The following is a 15,321-nucleotide window of genomic DNA, read 5'->3' on the forward strand; positions in this document are numbered from 1 at the left end:
TTGCGGTGGGGGCAGGCGCTGGGAGAGGGCTGTTTCTGGTGAGGCAGCTGTGGAAGCAAATCAGACAGGAGGGCCAGGAGGGCAGAGTACCACACTCTGTTTTGTCCTTGGTGCCTCAGTCATTCAACCCTTTGGGGTCTCAGTTTTCTCATTTAACAACTAAATTTCATGTTTGTTGGCTCTTTAAATCATCTTGTTATCTCTCATCTGCATCAAAACTGGGGTCTTTGGCCCCGCATGGATTCAAACCCATCCAGACACACTGCACATCTTGCGCTTTTATGTGTGGACTGTTGCACATAAGGCTGTTCAGTTGTGTCCTGAGAGCTGAGGCCACCTGAATTTTGAACTATTTAGGTTTCTCTTAAATCTTGTCCAAGTGCAAATAACATTAAGAGTGTTGTCTCGGAAGCTGGTGATGGCTTTTAAAATAGATAGAATTAAGTCCGGATTGACCACGGCATTCAAGGCTGTTCACGCCATGGCCCACCCTCATTTTCTATCCCTCCCCTAACCACCCCTGCCAAAACCTCTCACCACTCCCCAGATGTGCTCTTCCCCCAGCTTCACCTTGTTTTCTAGTCTATCTTTCCTCCTGGAGTCCCCTACTCAGCCAGTAAGACTCAGTTCAAACATTCTGGCCCTTTAGAAGACTTGGTCTCTCCATCTTCTGAGACCTCAGGGCAATATGTTATTACTTCCATTATTTCACCTGTTATTGGGGCCTTGACGTATATTTACATGCAAGCCCCTCGAAGCAGATTTGGATCTTCGTATCAGTATGAAGTATGTGCCTGGCACATAGAAGATGCTGAAAAAATGCTGGATATAGTTAAGGGCACTGTGGTTAAGTACCCATGCTCTGCAGGCAGAGACCTCCATCTGAATCCTACTGCTGCCTCTTCCTTCTGTGTACCTCCCTGAGCCTCGGTGTTCTCATCTGTAAAATGGAGGATCAGTGATGGCGCCTGCTTCACAGCACACAGGAGGCTGATTTGAGCACTCAGCAGGGTCCTGCCTCCAGCAAGGGCCCTATAAATAGCAGTGATTACTAATACAAAACTTGAGATCTGGAAGGAGCCCTGGTATTTGGATCAACCCTTGGCCAGAGGGAGAACAGGCTCCTAGAAAGCTGTCCTGCTGGAACCCAGGCTTGGTGATGGCAGGGGTGAGCTTTCCCACCATTTACAGACCCACTGCTTTTCCTCAGAGCCTCGTTCCTAAATCCTGTCCAGACCCTGCCTGTTCCTTCTTTCACTCACTCCAAACATGCAGGATTGTCCTACTCCGATTTTTAAATAAATTGCACGCAGTTCAGGGCATTGGGGCTCACCAACTTCATTAGAAACCACCTGGGATTGTGGGGGGAGCTGCGAGGGAGGGGTGGTGAGAAGACTCACTCTCCACAGCCTTTTGCCAGAGGGACTAAAAACATCAGGAGTTACCCTGAAGAGCTGGGTGGAACAAAACGCCCAACAGAAGGGACAGGAGCGGGGAAAGCCACCCTGGGGCCAGGAGGGTACAGCGAGTGGAAGAGAAGTTTCTTTCAGCCCTAAACTCAGGGAAGATTGTAATTGTTGGCTTAACACTTTCATCAGGGTCAGGCTACAACACCTGCCCTGCAGGGACCTGGATCCTGGGGGGCCCCGCACAGCTGAGGTGGAAGGCTCTGAACTGACCCTTGCGTCATCAGCCCCCTTGGGAGAAGCAGAGGCAGCTCCCTGGCTCCACTTCCGGGAGGCTGTTACCTGAACCAGGCAGCTGTGCCAGGTGCTGGGAGACCTGAGCGCCAGTTTCCCCACAGGGCAGAGGAGTGAGGCGGGGAAAACCCATGTCAGGGACTAGGGGAGGGTGTTAATGACCCTGCTTAACCTGTGAAAGACACGCGGTTCTCCCACGTTCAAACAGTGGCACAGACAGTGTGGAAAGGGCGCTCTCCCACGATGGAGCCCATCCCCAGGCCGCTTCCCGGCAGCCCCTGCGGGTGCCAGGGCCAGGCTCGGGTGCAGCTGATCCTTCGCCCCTTTCCACGGGGCCTGCTGGTCTCAGTGCAGAGAAGAGGGAACATTTGTCTATTTCCTCCCTCAGCCCAGCCCACGCTTTCCTCCAAGGGAAGGCTGGTTTGTGGAGCCAAAGCTCTGTGGCTTGCCTGGGACGTAGAGATGTGAGGCTTCCCGAATCCCAACAGTTGGCCTGTGGTGGGGTCACAATCCTATCTCCCCTGAGTCTAGGTGAAGACTTAATGGCTTCAGCAATACTGTCCCTTAAAGGTTGTGGCCTTTCCCCAACCCTAAAGGTCATGTGGAGGTAGAAGGCCCTGGAAGAGGGGCAGGAAGGGCTGCTGCCCCTACCCTCCTCCCGGGGAGCTGGTGCTCTTCCGGAGAGCCGACTGGCTCTTCTTGTGGGGGTCCCTCCTCCCTAGGGGAGGACAAAATCCCAGAAATAGGAAAGGGGGTCAAGACAGGTTTGGCAACTTTCTGACATCACTTGGAAACACTGGTTCCCCTTCAACCACGGGATTCCCATCAGGTCTGTAAGGCCACCCTCTCTGGATCAGAGAGACAGCAGCATTGTGTTCATGGGCCTTCTACCTGGGCAGGCCAGGCCACCCCGGGGACTCCGGAGAAGCTCACACCTCCACGTTACTCTTCTCGTCCTCCTTGGGGATGGGCTCCTCCTGAACCTTCTTCATCTCCCGGCCCCTGACCCAGGTATAGGCGGAGGAGCCCCCCAGCACCATCATGTTGCTCATCCACCAGAGGAAGCTCTTGGTCTCCTCATAGTAGAGGACGGCCAGCACCGTCTGGGCACAGGCTTTGGCAGTACCAGACACGTTGTGGGTCAGGGGACTGGTGAACTTGATCTGCAGTCCTGTCACGTAGCCGATGGCAAAGCCAAACAGGCCCCCCAGCGTCATCACGACCCAGAAGTGGGCGCTGCCCAGCTGGGGGAAGTCGCAGAGGGCCCTCAGCTCGCCCAGCAGCAGGAGCAGGGGCAGAAAGAGGACGCAGGCATTGACGTTGTTGTAGAAGGTCAGGCGCCAGATGCTGTCGTCCACCGCCGGGAGCACCTTCTTGGTGTAGATGGCATTGAGTGAGACGCAGAGGCTGGCAAGCACCCCAAAGATGGTGCCCATCCAAGACAGGGTACCCTCTGCGCCCTCCTGGTCCACACCAAGCCAGAAGCCACCTGCAGTGGGGAGAGGAGAAGGGCAAGGGATTGAGGATGGGGAGGAAGAAGGACAGGATTTTGCCACCAAAGTTCACAAACTGTGTAATGCTGCCATGTGTCCAAAGTCTCCACTACAGGCCAAGCACCACACAAGGGCTGGGGAAGTGGCCTGGGACATGAACCCTTCCTCACGGAGCTCACATTCTGGCAGAGGAGAAACACATTAAAATGATTCATTTTCCAATCACTTCTTTAATTACAATTGTAATGAGGTCCATAAAACAGTACAGGGTGCTGTGAGAACCCGTAACTGGGTGACTGTGCTGGCCTGGGGCATCTGGAAAGCAACATTTACAATGAGTGCTGAAGGATGAATACCGCTACAGCACTTAGTGATGAAGGTGACCTTGGGCAAGTGACTTAAGGTCTCGGAACCTTGGCTTCCTGGTCCGTAAAATGGGAGCCTACAATGAGCTAGAATCACTTGGGGCCTGAGGTTTTTGGGGACAGTCACTCTTTCTGAGACTCTCATCTTCTGATACCTCCTGCTCACCGACACTCCATGGTGCCCTGCTGCCCACCTTCGAGTCTACATCCCACAGCCTGGCACGCTGGGCTTTCCACACCCCAGCCAGCCCTGTCTCTGTACCACGATCGCCCCTAGTCATCTTTCTCATCTCCCTGCTTCTCACACCAGGGCTCAGTGTCCTTGTTCCTTTCCTGCACCAGGAACACCCTCCTCCTCCCTGGGAGATTCAACTCATTCTTCAAAGTCAAAGCCAGCCTCTCCAGGGTCAAAGTCTTCTTGATCCCCCAGCACCCATACCTCTTCCTGGCCTCTTCCTGCCTGCGCTTTCCTTCAAGACCCCTTGCCTACCCTGGGCTGCTGGGCACCTGCCCAAGGGGACAGTACAGTCTCTTTAGTTAGACCCCACCTCCCCAGAAGGCAGGGGCAGAATCTCACACATGCTGTATCCCCACCATAGCAGCTGACACCGTGGTTTTGGTGTCAGAGAGATTTGGGCTCCAATTGGGTTCTGTCATTTAGAGGCTGGTGCCCTGGGGAGAATTCACTTAACTTCTCTGGGCTCCCATTTCCTTCAGCTGTAGAGATGTGGGTCACGTTCCTGACCTCCTACTCCAACCAATCTACTGTCCACCTTGCCACTGGAATCATCTTCCCAAGGTAAGAGCTGCTCCGGTCTCATCCTGGCTTAAAGCCCCTCTGTGCTTCCCCACTGCCCTCAGCAGATAGTCCATACTCATTTAACTTGGGCAGCCTCATGGCTGGTGAGCCTCGCTCTGGCACAGCCATGCAGAAATGCACATGTTCTTTCTTCTGCCGAGAGCATTATCTCCTCACTCCTTCCTGACATCCATCTCGTACTTCCTCCAGAAGGCTGCTTGGATGACCTCTGCCCTTCTCCTCCCCCACCCCTCCCCACCCCCCCCCAACCCCACCAGGATTCCCGCAGCATCTTCCTGTCCCAATCACAGCTCTTACTCCTCAAATATAACTCAGTTACTGCCCTGCACCAACCCCATGCCCTCTGGGAGCAGAGGCGCTGAGTCTACCTTTTCCGAACTTGTATCCCCATAGCATGGCACAGACTTGGCCATCAATTAACATTTGTTGAATGGCTGAATGAATGAATGGAAGTTGTTCTGGAGATGGTTGAGGATGAAAGGAGACAAGGCACCAACTACATTGTAAGCATTCACTTGCAGTATTCTCTTTCTTGGCAGAGCCTTTGCAAACAGGTACCCACAGATCAGCTCTGGGGGCACAGTGAAGGCCGGGTCCTAGCCAGAGCACCCCCAGCCCTCCTGCTGGTTTCCTTCCGAGTCCAGAAGACTGCCACCTCAAGGTTCCAGTCTTAAAGCTCCAGAAGGAGCTTTTAAAGATACTGTGTGACCTGGGAGGCAGGGAGAAGGATGAGGCCTGGAGAGTCATAGGAGACCTATTGTCCCCCTCAAGGAGGAAGGAAAGGGAAACACTGTGGAGGGGGGCCAGGTACTGGGCCATTAGGCAGGCCAGTGAACGCACCTGCCCAGCAGCTATCTCACCATCAGCTACTTTGATTACTTTTTTTTTGTAGATATATATTTTTTATTGAAGTATAATCAGTATACAATGTTGTGTCAATTTCTGGTGTACAGCATAATGCTTCAGTCATGCATGAACGTACATATATTCGTTTTCATGTTCTTTTTCACCATAAGTTACTACAAGATATTGAATATAGTTCCCTGTGCTATACAGTAGGAACTTGTTGTTTATTGCTTTGATTACTTTTCAGACTTGGGCCTAGTTTCCCTACCAACCTCACCTGTCTGTATGCAAATTCTCCCACGAGGAGCCCCCCTCCCCCTCCCTCTAGGGTCAGCAGGACTGAAGTGGAGATCCCTGGGGCATTTGGCTAAGTGAGGCCTGGGACCCCATACCAGCTCCCTTGGGGAAGAAGTGGGGAGCAGCTGGGCCAGATCTGCCAGGGGTCTTAGTGGCCCCTCCCACCTAGACCTGGCAGCCCTAGATTCCGAAGCTGCTCAATAAGGGGAACATTTTCTAGGACAGGTGGCCTGGGATGGCCCTTCCCTGTCAACCAGTGCAACCCAGCCTGGGACTCTGAGACACCAATGAAGAATATGTAGGTCAACCAAGATGAAATTTGCAGCACCAGGAAGAACCCAAACAGGTTCAAAGAAAGATCCCATTCCTGGATGACAGAGCCCCAGGAAGACTGAAGGGGTGGGAAGCTGGGGGTCCTCTTACCGAGCAGGCGGCAAGAAAATATTCTGTGATCATGGAAATGTTCTATCATCTGTGCCATCCAACACAGTAGCCAATGGCCACATGGGGCTCCTAAGCACTTGAAATGTGGCTACAGAATCAGGTCATAACACCTGCAAGTGAAGAACTGAAGTTTTAAAATTTCATGGAATTTGAATTGAAATAGATGCATGTGGTCAGTGGCTATTGTATTGGATAGTGCAGTTCTAACCTCTAGGGGACAAGAACAGAGCAGAGTGGTTAGAAACATAGGCCTGGGAGTCTGGCCAATCTGGCTTTGCATCCCAGCCTAGTTACTTCCTAGTTGTGAGGCTGTGAGCAAGTGGCTTAACCTCTCTGAGTGTCAGTTTCCTTGTTTGCAGGGAGTTGATCATGGTGATGCTGCCATCCAGGGGACCTCTGGGGAACATAAGGAGATGCTATATGTGAATGATTAGCACAATGTCCCCATCAATAATTCTTACTTCCTGAGGATCAGGTCTGGAAAGACAGCTAAGTTATATCAAAGCATATCTCTTCCCACTGTCTCAGGCATTACTGTAAGCCTGCAAGGTCACAGGGTGATGGTATATTTACTAAAAGATACAATGTCCTCTAGAAAGAGCACCAGATGGGGAGTCAGGACACTTGAACTCTTGAGAAGCAAGAGAGTATAGTGGTCAAGTGTTAAGGAGCCAGACTGCTTGAGATCAGATCCCACCTCTGCCATTTATTAGCTGTGTGATCTTTGATGAATTACTTAACTTCTCTGTACCTTGGTTTTCCTTCTGTGAAATGTAGATTATAATCCCATCTTGTGTGAAGGGCCCTGACTGGGCCCCTAACTTGCTAGGTGGCCTCCAGAATCTCTCTGGACCCCAGGCTCTTCCTCATAAGATTTTCACAACAAGGGAGCTGGGACAGATCAAGTCCAAAGGTGTTTGACAGGGTTGTTCTTTCGGGTTTCGGCCCCCATTCCTACCCCCACCCCCATGCCATTCCCCATGGCCCTGGCTGGCCACTCACCAATGATGATGCTGCAGGTGAGCAAGGCATAGAAGGAGGTGGTCTGTTTGAGCAGCAGGTAGGAGAGCAGCACATTGAAGACGGTGGTGAGTGAGCGGCCCACATTGTAGAAGGCCACGCCCACATACTTGAGGCAGAGGTTATTGAAGGTGATCATGCCGATGAAGACCACCGACAAGGGCAGGACACTGCGGGCCACCCTGAGGTCCAGGCGCAGGGTGGGGAAGTCCACGGCACCAGGGCAACAGGCGGCCAGTGTGCTGAGGCCCTTGCACAGCAGTGCAGTCACCAGGCATTGATAGAAGGTGACGAAGATGGGGGTGTCCAGCCGTAGGGAGGGGCTGTCCAGCAGGTACTTGTTAAGGAACACCATGGAGATGGACGTGACCCAGTAGAGAGAGACTACCAGTGCGATCTGCAATGCCCGCAGCACAAAGGGCTTCTCCTGGCTGGCCTCTGTCTCTCTGGAGGGGTCAGAAGTCCCCATCAGCGCCATGTGCAGGATCCTTGACCGCTTCAGAGAGGCCCTGTTCATGGTAGCAGAGGAGCTGGGTCACCCTACAGCCGGACTGATTTCCTAGAGTCCAGGATAGTGAGTTCACTTCTGCTTTCTGCAAGCTGAAGTCCTCAACTGTCACACGGGGGGTGGTCTGGAGGCCTCCCACCCTTCTCTTGGATGGAAAGGTTCTGCTCTGGGGTGAGCCCCACAACCTGCTCCCACCATGAGGGGGCTCATGAGACAAGACACGGGAAAGAGATGAGGGATGGGGCTAAGGTTGGACAGAGACGACCTGTTAGGGGAGAAGGGGCTGGGACCTAGCAGGGAGGAGTCACAGGAAGAAGGGAGGGGGAAGAGGAATGGAAAGAGAAGGGAGAGGAGGAGGAATGAAGCGCGAAGGTGCTAAAAAGGGCGGAAGCAGCATAGGGGAGAGAGGCAGAGAGAGGGCGGCACGGGCTTCTGTTGGAGAGAAGGGTTTGCAGGCCGAGAGGGGGAGGCAATGCAGGGAGCTGAACGGACGAAGCGCGTGCGTGGGGTTTGTAAAGAGGGGTGCAGGCGAAGTCAGAGGCGCTCAGGGCCCGGGTTCGAAGGACACAGGAGGAGGCTCGGCCGGCGCAAGCCCACGGCGAGCTGTCTTTCCGGGCGCCAGCCCCGGCTCGGCCCCGGAACCTCCGGACTTCCAAGGCTGCTCCCCCAGGCGAGGCGGGCCAGGAACTCATTTCCTGACACGCCCCGGACACCCTTCTTAAAGAGCCCGCACACCCGGTGTCTCCCTTAAAGCCACAGCTTCGGAGAAACGGCCTTCAGAGTCATGCTTGCGTCGACGCCCCGGCAGCCTCCCATCCCATGTGCGCTCCCCGCCCGCTGATGGTGGGGGAGGATCTCGGTAGACGAGGAAGGTTCCTGTAGGTGCTAGAGTCTCGGGCCCCTTTCCTGCAAACCCTCCCGCGGAGCCCCCCTCCGCCCCTGCTCCATCTCCTCCAGACCCTTGACTCCCCTCTACCTGGCCTATCTGCAGGTCCACCCCGCTCCTCATCCCCGGGCAGGGCTACTTCCCCAGAACCTTGGCACCGCTCCGCGTCCCTCGGCGTCTAGAGAACTCCCCCAACAGCCCCGCGTCCCTATACCTAACCCCAGCCCACTCCTCCAAAACCTAGTTGCAGTCCCCTCCTTCCCCCTACTTTCACCTCCCCTATCCTTCTCCGGAGCGTGAGACTTACAGCAGCTGCCCCCACCGCAGATTCGAAACCCTCCCAGCTCCCGGGTCCGAGCCTCAATGCAGCAACCCCTCCCCTCCTCGCAGAAAACCCTCTCGGTACGCCGGGCCCGGCGGCAAGCTCTGGTCCCAGGGCTGGTGTTCCCTGGCCGCGAAGGCGACCCAGCGCTCACCTCCACCTCGGCACTGGCTGCCCGCCCCACGCCACACTGCGCCGCACCTGCAGCGCCGCGCCCAGGGCCGAGCCCGTGGGAAACGACTTCCTGGTCCCATCTCCCGGCGCGGGCGCCGCGCCAACGTCGCCGACTTGCTTCCCACGTGGGCCCGGGGCAACGGCGGGGCACCCCAGGGACTGGCCTAACCTTGTCCCCGCGTTATCCCGCCGGTCGTGGGAGCAGGTCCCCTTCCCTTTTCAAGGCCACACTAGACCCCGTTATCCCGCCCAGGATTTCCCATTCCAGTTACCGTGGTTTGCACGTCCCAGGACCCGGCTGCATCCGTGGTCCGCCGCCGCGCACTCAGCTTGTGCTCCAGAAGTGGGGAACAGCCAGGATTCTTCCTGCCGGCAGTTAGTAGAGGGTCCCCCTCCCCCTCCCAGGGATTGGGCCTGGGCAGTCACTTCACCAGTCAGGCAAGGAGGACCGACCTCTTCCTGGTTCATCAGCGTTGGGTGGCTCACTTTCCCGGAGTTATCTTTATTGTAAAACCGGGGAGCTGGACTGTACCAGTCAGCCTCAACCTCCTTGCTCAAAACCATAGCTGATACGGTTGAAAGTAGGGACTACTACTTGTAATATTTCAAACACCATTTAATTAGTACCAATTAATTTATGGGTGAGATGTTTGAGATTTGCTTCCAAATTCCCAGAATACTCACTCCTCCAAAAAGAAAACCCCCAAAGGCTGATAGATAAAAGAAGACAGACAATTATTGAAGCTAGGCATAGGTACATGGAGGGTATAGGAGTCTCCTTACCTCTGTGCATCTTTGAAAATTTCCATCATAAAAAGGTAAAATCTGTGGTGTACATGACTTGCTAACTGCATAAACCCTTACCCCAGTTTAGCATAGCCCTTTGTGGGCTATGGGAACTGGAAGGGTTACAGGACACAAGCACTGTCCCACAGCCCTGGGGCAGGTGCAAACTCCCCAAGGGAGCTCTGCTCCATGTCTGTCCTCCTCCACTAACCCTCTGGCTCTTATTCTGTAACACCAGCATTACTCCTTCTTCCAGAAATGGGTCTTCCTGGTCTGGTCTTCAGGTGGAGGTTGCTATCTGATCACCTCGTCACGTTTGGGGTCAAATTACCCTTTTAGGGAAGGAAAGGCTTAAAGTGATTAAGCTGGCCACCTTGGAGAGTCTCATTCCAGGGCCAGACTTAAAGGTTGTGGGTTTCAGTTTATTAAGAGCAACCCTACCTGCTCTTCTCTCTTAGGCCTGATATTTCACTGTGACAAATACATTATTGACATACAGGGAGGGCGGACTTGTCTCTGAGAGGCCCTGGTTTCCTGGAAGGGCCTTCCCCCTTGGCACACTAACAGGTACTAGTGTACCTGATGAATGTGCTGACACCCGGATCCCCTAGTGCAGAGATACAGACTGCATACACACCAGAGGCATTTCACTAAAAGATCCAGAGACAGTCTATGCTGGATGTGTGGGGCACAGTCTGGGCTCTCCAAAAGGCAGGAGACCAAAGTGTATCCCTGTGTCCAATCTGCCCCTTTACCTTGCACCTGAAATTCCACCATTAGCTTCACTCCCTCGCATTAAGATTGCAACAGGCCAGTACAGTAAGTTTCACAGGTTCCAATCCTTTTTGTTCTTTCTGAGGGAAAGGGGAGGCGGGGGCGAGGGGGATGTTTCTTGGGGGTCTAAGGCCTCAGAAATTGTGCACTTTGCACAAACTGCTTGTACATTTTTCTTAAGGATTGTTAATTGTTTCAACCATTCGCAAAGGATGAAGTTTTAAGTCTTGTCAAGAGTAATTAGCCAGGGTGTGAACTTGGTGTGAGGTGGAGCATAAAATCATTAAGGTGGCAATTGGGCCCTTTATGGGCGTAATCTTATTTTCTTGCCTTGGCTAGGAGCTACTAATGATGTCAGAAGAAGATGATTTCTACCAGACAGGTGAACAGAACTAAACTCCCAGGTGTGAGGGACAATGGATTGGTACCTGTAGGGCCTGAGAACCCCTGGGAACATGCAGATATTGACTATCTCACTATGTGGTGGATGTTAACCAGTTTTCTACCAGAATTCATTCTTCCATTGGTCCAAAATAATTGGATGGTTGCCCAGCCAGAGACCACATTTCCCTGCCTCCCTTGTGGGTAGGTGAACCATATGACTTTGTGGATGGTGAAGGGAGGGGAGTGGTGTGCTGTACTTTCCATGTCTAGGCTTTAAAACGTTAGATGGGTCTTACTCTGTGTTCTCTTTTTCTTCCTGTAACCCAGGACCCCATTGTGTCTGTAACCCAGCTGCGACCGCTGAGATGAAGTCAGTGTCTAGGGGATGTGGGAGCAATATGATGGAGAGAGTCTCTCTCTGGTCTCTGTGTGGAGCAGAGACACCTGCCAACTTGCCCTGTCCACCTGGAGACTGTTATACTAGAGGGAAATCAACTTACGTTCTTTCCGCACCTATACAGTGATGAAAGGGTCACTTTGTTATAGCAGTTAGGCCGTTACACATACTCACCAACTCTGTATTCCCTTTTCCTCACATATATGTGTATTCTCTAGGCAAACTTGAAAGCATGACATGTTAATCTGATCTCTCTCTCTTGCTTTCTCTCTATTTATCATCTGTCTATCCATCCATCCATCCTAGACAGGACCTAGCACAATTCCTGCCCCAGTACCTCTTTGTAGAATGAACAGAAGTCAGACCACTGCTAAGAGTACCTGAAAATCAAAGCTGATTTAACATCTTTATTGGCCCTCTGCCTTGAAAAGCTTTCCTCATCCATCCCATATGGAATTCAAAATAAAAATTAAAACTAAACTGTTAAGTAAGTGTAAGCAGAGAAAAAAATAGTTCTGATTTTTTTTCATGATGATTAGAATGTTCTTTGGAAAATAATATATTCTTTCCAGGAAAAAAAAAATATGTCTTTCCATTGCCGGTACAGAGACACTACAAATTGCCTACTCCAAGAGTTGGCAAACTTTTTCTGTAAGGGACCAGAGAGTAAATATCTTAGACTCTGTGAGCCATATGGTCTCTGTCATCGCCATTCAATACAGCTGTTGTAGTTTTGTAAACAAATGGGTGCTGCTGTGTTTCAAAAAAAAAACTTTATACAAATAGACCGTGGGCTGGATTCGGCTCACTTTGCTGACCCCTGGTTCACCATATATGAATTTAACCTTTCTTACTAACATTACCCATATACTGTTTGTATGTAAATGTGAACACCTAAGAACACTTATTCCCCAGTCTTCCTTGAAGCTAGATGTGGCCACATGACATATTTTGGCCAATGAGTTATAACCTGAGAATTCCTGGGAAGCATTTGCCTTCTTGATATAGGTGCAGTCTTGGTTGCGTCTTTTTCTTAAATGTTCTGTCTATAATGCAGACCAGAGGTCTGGAAGGGCAGCAGACATCTTGTAACCTCTACCAGAGACATCACCTTTATGCCCGGGTCTGGCTTCTGGGAAGCACCTAGGTTTGGTTGGTGCAGGCCTTTTTGGTTCTTTCGCGATCTAGAACAGCCAAAAGCTTTACTCCCCAAAGCTCCTGTAACATGCACCTGGGTAATCTCCAAGCAGGAGTGGTGTTTCCCCCAGATTAGCATCTAACCCTTGGGGAGTAAGTTAGTCCCTTCTAGTGGAGGGTGTGCCACTGACAGCTAATGTTTCTCAGAGGGTGGCTCCATGCCCGGGTTTTCCATGTACAACATGGCAGTCCTCATAACAACGCTGTGAGGGGCAGCCTCTGGTTACAATCCCCACTTTACAAATGAGGAAACAGACCCCAGACATGTTGGATCACTAGCCCAAGGCTCCCCAGTGAGGAGGTGAGAGCTGTATTTGAACCAAGACCAATCTGACAGCTGAGCTAAAGTTTGTCCTGTTGCACGAGCCCGGCTCCTCCTGAGCTCGGGTTCCTGGTTGGTCTCCTGGGTCACTGGTCCTATGGGGTGACCCTGGCATCAGTGTCCTCTGTCCTGTTGCTGAAGGGCAAATGTGTGCCTAGGGCCGCATTGTCCACTGAGACTCGAGAGCCCTCTGGCTGATCCACTGTCCAATCTTTCTAACTTTTTCACCTATTAGCTTTATCTCCCACCTAGGTTGTAAACTCTTGGTGGCAGAGCGGAGAGTTATACAGTAGCTAATCATTTATCAGGCCCTGCTTTGTGCTATGCCCTGGCCTCGGTACTGCATGGACGAATTCTTCAAACCTCATGATAACTTTGAGAGGCTATCTTATTATTCCATTTTATGGAAGAGAAAACTGAGGTCCAGATAGATAAAGTAAGTCACCTAAGGTCATAGGGGATTGTAAGTGGCTGAGCTGGGATTTGAACCCAGGCCGACTGACTTACTCACTTAACTATTAATGTTATACTGACTCTCATTGTGTGTACAGCACTTTGCAGTTTGCAAAGCATTTTTACAAACATTAAAGAAAAATTCTCAGCACATCAGATCTTCAAGGTATGTTAGAGGTTGTCTATTCTAAACCCCTTATAGAGAAGGAAATAGGTCCAGAGAGGGAGCAGTTCATGAAAAGGTGAGATGGGACAGGACCTCCACTCTCCTTACAGCCCCGCAAACTTCAAGCTCCTTCCCTGGACTGGAGCTCCATCCAGGAGCACGGGGGCTGTGCCATCGGCATCTCTAGTTCTTCAGCACCTAACACGGCACCTGGCACGCTGTAGGTGCTCAGGGAGTGAGTGTTAAATGAATGTGAGTCTGATTATTAGACACACCATTTCATCCCCATATGTCTTTGGTACCCCTTTGGTGGCATGTACATGATGCTTGGCATGTAGTTAGGGTACTGGGTTGGATTGTGTTCAACCCCCAAACTCATTTCCAGAACCTCAGAATAAGAACTTATTCAGAAACAAGATTTTTGCAGATGTAGTTAGTTATGTTAAAATGAATTCATACTGGTTTAAGGTGGACTCTAAATCCTATGACTGGTGTCCTTACAAGCAGGGAGATTTGGAGACAGAGGGGACACACAGGGAAGAAGGCCATGTGAAGATGGAGGTAGGGGTTGGAGTGATGCAGCTACCGGTCAAGAAACTCTAACGATAGCTGGAAAGCACTGGAAGTTAGGAGAGAACAGATTCTAGAAGGAACCAACCCTGGACACCTTGATTTTGGACTTCTGGCCTCCTGAATTGGGAGAGAATAAATTTCCATTGTTTTGAGCTAGCAAGTTTGTGGTCATTTGTTATGACAGCTGTAGGAAATTAATATGGTAGATTTGTGAAAAACAAAACCAAAAACTCTTGCTTGACTGATAAATCCCAGCAAGACCATGAGAGCAACAGCTTTTTCTCAGTCTTGACTGGGGGTGAGGGGAGGGTGGGTTTCAGCAGCTTACTGAATGCTTAACCTCCTCCTGGAGCGACATAGAGGCATAGAGTAAAGCTCCTTAGATTTCTGCTTCTTGGCCTGGTTACCTCAATCTTGAGACTTTGGATAATTTCTCTACCTCTCCAGATCTCAGTTTTCTCATCAGTAAAGTGGGAGGGGAGTCAAGCTTGCTGGTCCCTAAGGTAAAAGACTGGTTCTTGTCCTAGGTGGTATGTGGAGGGGCAAGGGAGAGCTTGGTGAAACAAAATGGAATGTACTGGCTCATGTCACTGAGAAGTCCAGAGGGAGTGGCTGGCTGTAGGTGCAGCTTGACCCAGCATCTCAAACAATGTCATCAACCAGATCCTGGTCTGGGCTCTTCTCCAAGTGTTGGCTTTATCCTCAGGCTCCATGAGACGGCAAAATAGCTTCAAGCATTCCAGACCTTACACCATTCGGGTTTTTTTTTAAAATAGACTTTATTTTTAGAACACTTTTAGGTTCACAGCAAAACTGAGCTAAAGGTACAGAGATTTCCCATAACCCCCCTGTCCCCACACATGCACAGCCTCCCCCATTAACATCGCCCACCAGACTGTTACCTTTGTTAGAATCAATGAACCTACACTGACGCATCGTTATCACACAGAGTCTGTAGTTTACATTAGGGTTCGCTCTTGGTGTTATACATTCTGAGTTTGGACAAATGTATAATGCATGTAGCTACCATTATAGTCTCATACAGATTTCATGCCAAGTCATAAAACACCACTCAATTTTAAGTCTGGTGGGGAAAAAAAAATCACTGTTTCTCAGAAATCTTGAGGTTTACTCTCATTGGCCCAGCTCAAGTCACATGACCACCCTTGACCAATGATTGTGACCAGGTGGATAAATCTAACCTCTGGCTTAAGCCCTGCCTAACAAGCTCCATTCCTGGGACCCAGAAAAGGTGGTCTGAGAGCAGCAAAGCTTTGGCTGGGGAAGTAAAATTTAGGAGGTGTTGCCAGAAGAGGGAGGATGGACGCTGAACTGGCAAACTGCCGGTGTCTGCTGTGGGGGATCTGTATTGGATGGGGAAGAGGGTATATGGA

General features: G+C 51.2%; 1 protein-coding gene across 3 annotated transcripts; it reads right to left on the bottom strand.

Annotated features, from left to right (window-relative positions):
• Positions 1–1,322: 1,322 nt before the first annotated feature.
• On the bottom strand, positions 1,323–9,226 carry SLC35C1 (solute carrier family 35 member C1). 3 transcript variants are annotated; one of them, XM_011000623.3, is made up of 3 exons: positions 9,148–9,226; positions 6,968–7,494; positions 1,323–3,189 (listed from the first exon to the last, which is right to left on the bottom strand). In XM_011000623.3, the coding sequence occupies exons 1-3, from the start codon at positions 9,177–9,179 to the stop codon at positions 2,630–2,632; spliced, it is 1,119 nt and encodes a 372-aa protein (XP_010998925.1). In that variant the 5' UTR covers positions 9,180–9,226; the 3' UTR covers positions 1,323–2,629. The 3 variants fall into 3 exon arrangements, with proteins under 3 accessions (XP_010998925.1, XP_010998927.1, XP_031315600.1); XM_011000625.3 differs by lacking the exon at positions 9,148–9,226 and adding an exon at positions 8,856–8,948; XM_031459740.2 differs by lacking the exon at positions 9,148–9,226 and adding an exon at positions 8,687–8,704.
• Between the last annotated feature and the right edge of the window lie 6,095 nt (positions 9,227–15,321).

The sequence above is a fragment of the Camelus dromedarius genome, chromosome 12 (assembly GCF_036321535.1).
Source record: "Camelus dromedarius isolate mCamDro1 chromosome 12, mCamDro1.pat, whole genome shotgun sequence".
Taxonomy (NCBI): domain Eukaryota; kingdom Metazoa; phylum Chordata; class Mammalia; order Artiodactyla; family Camelidae; genus Camelus; species Camelus dromedarius.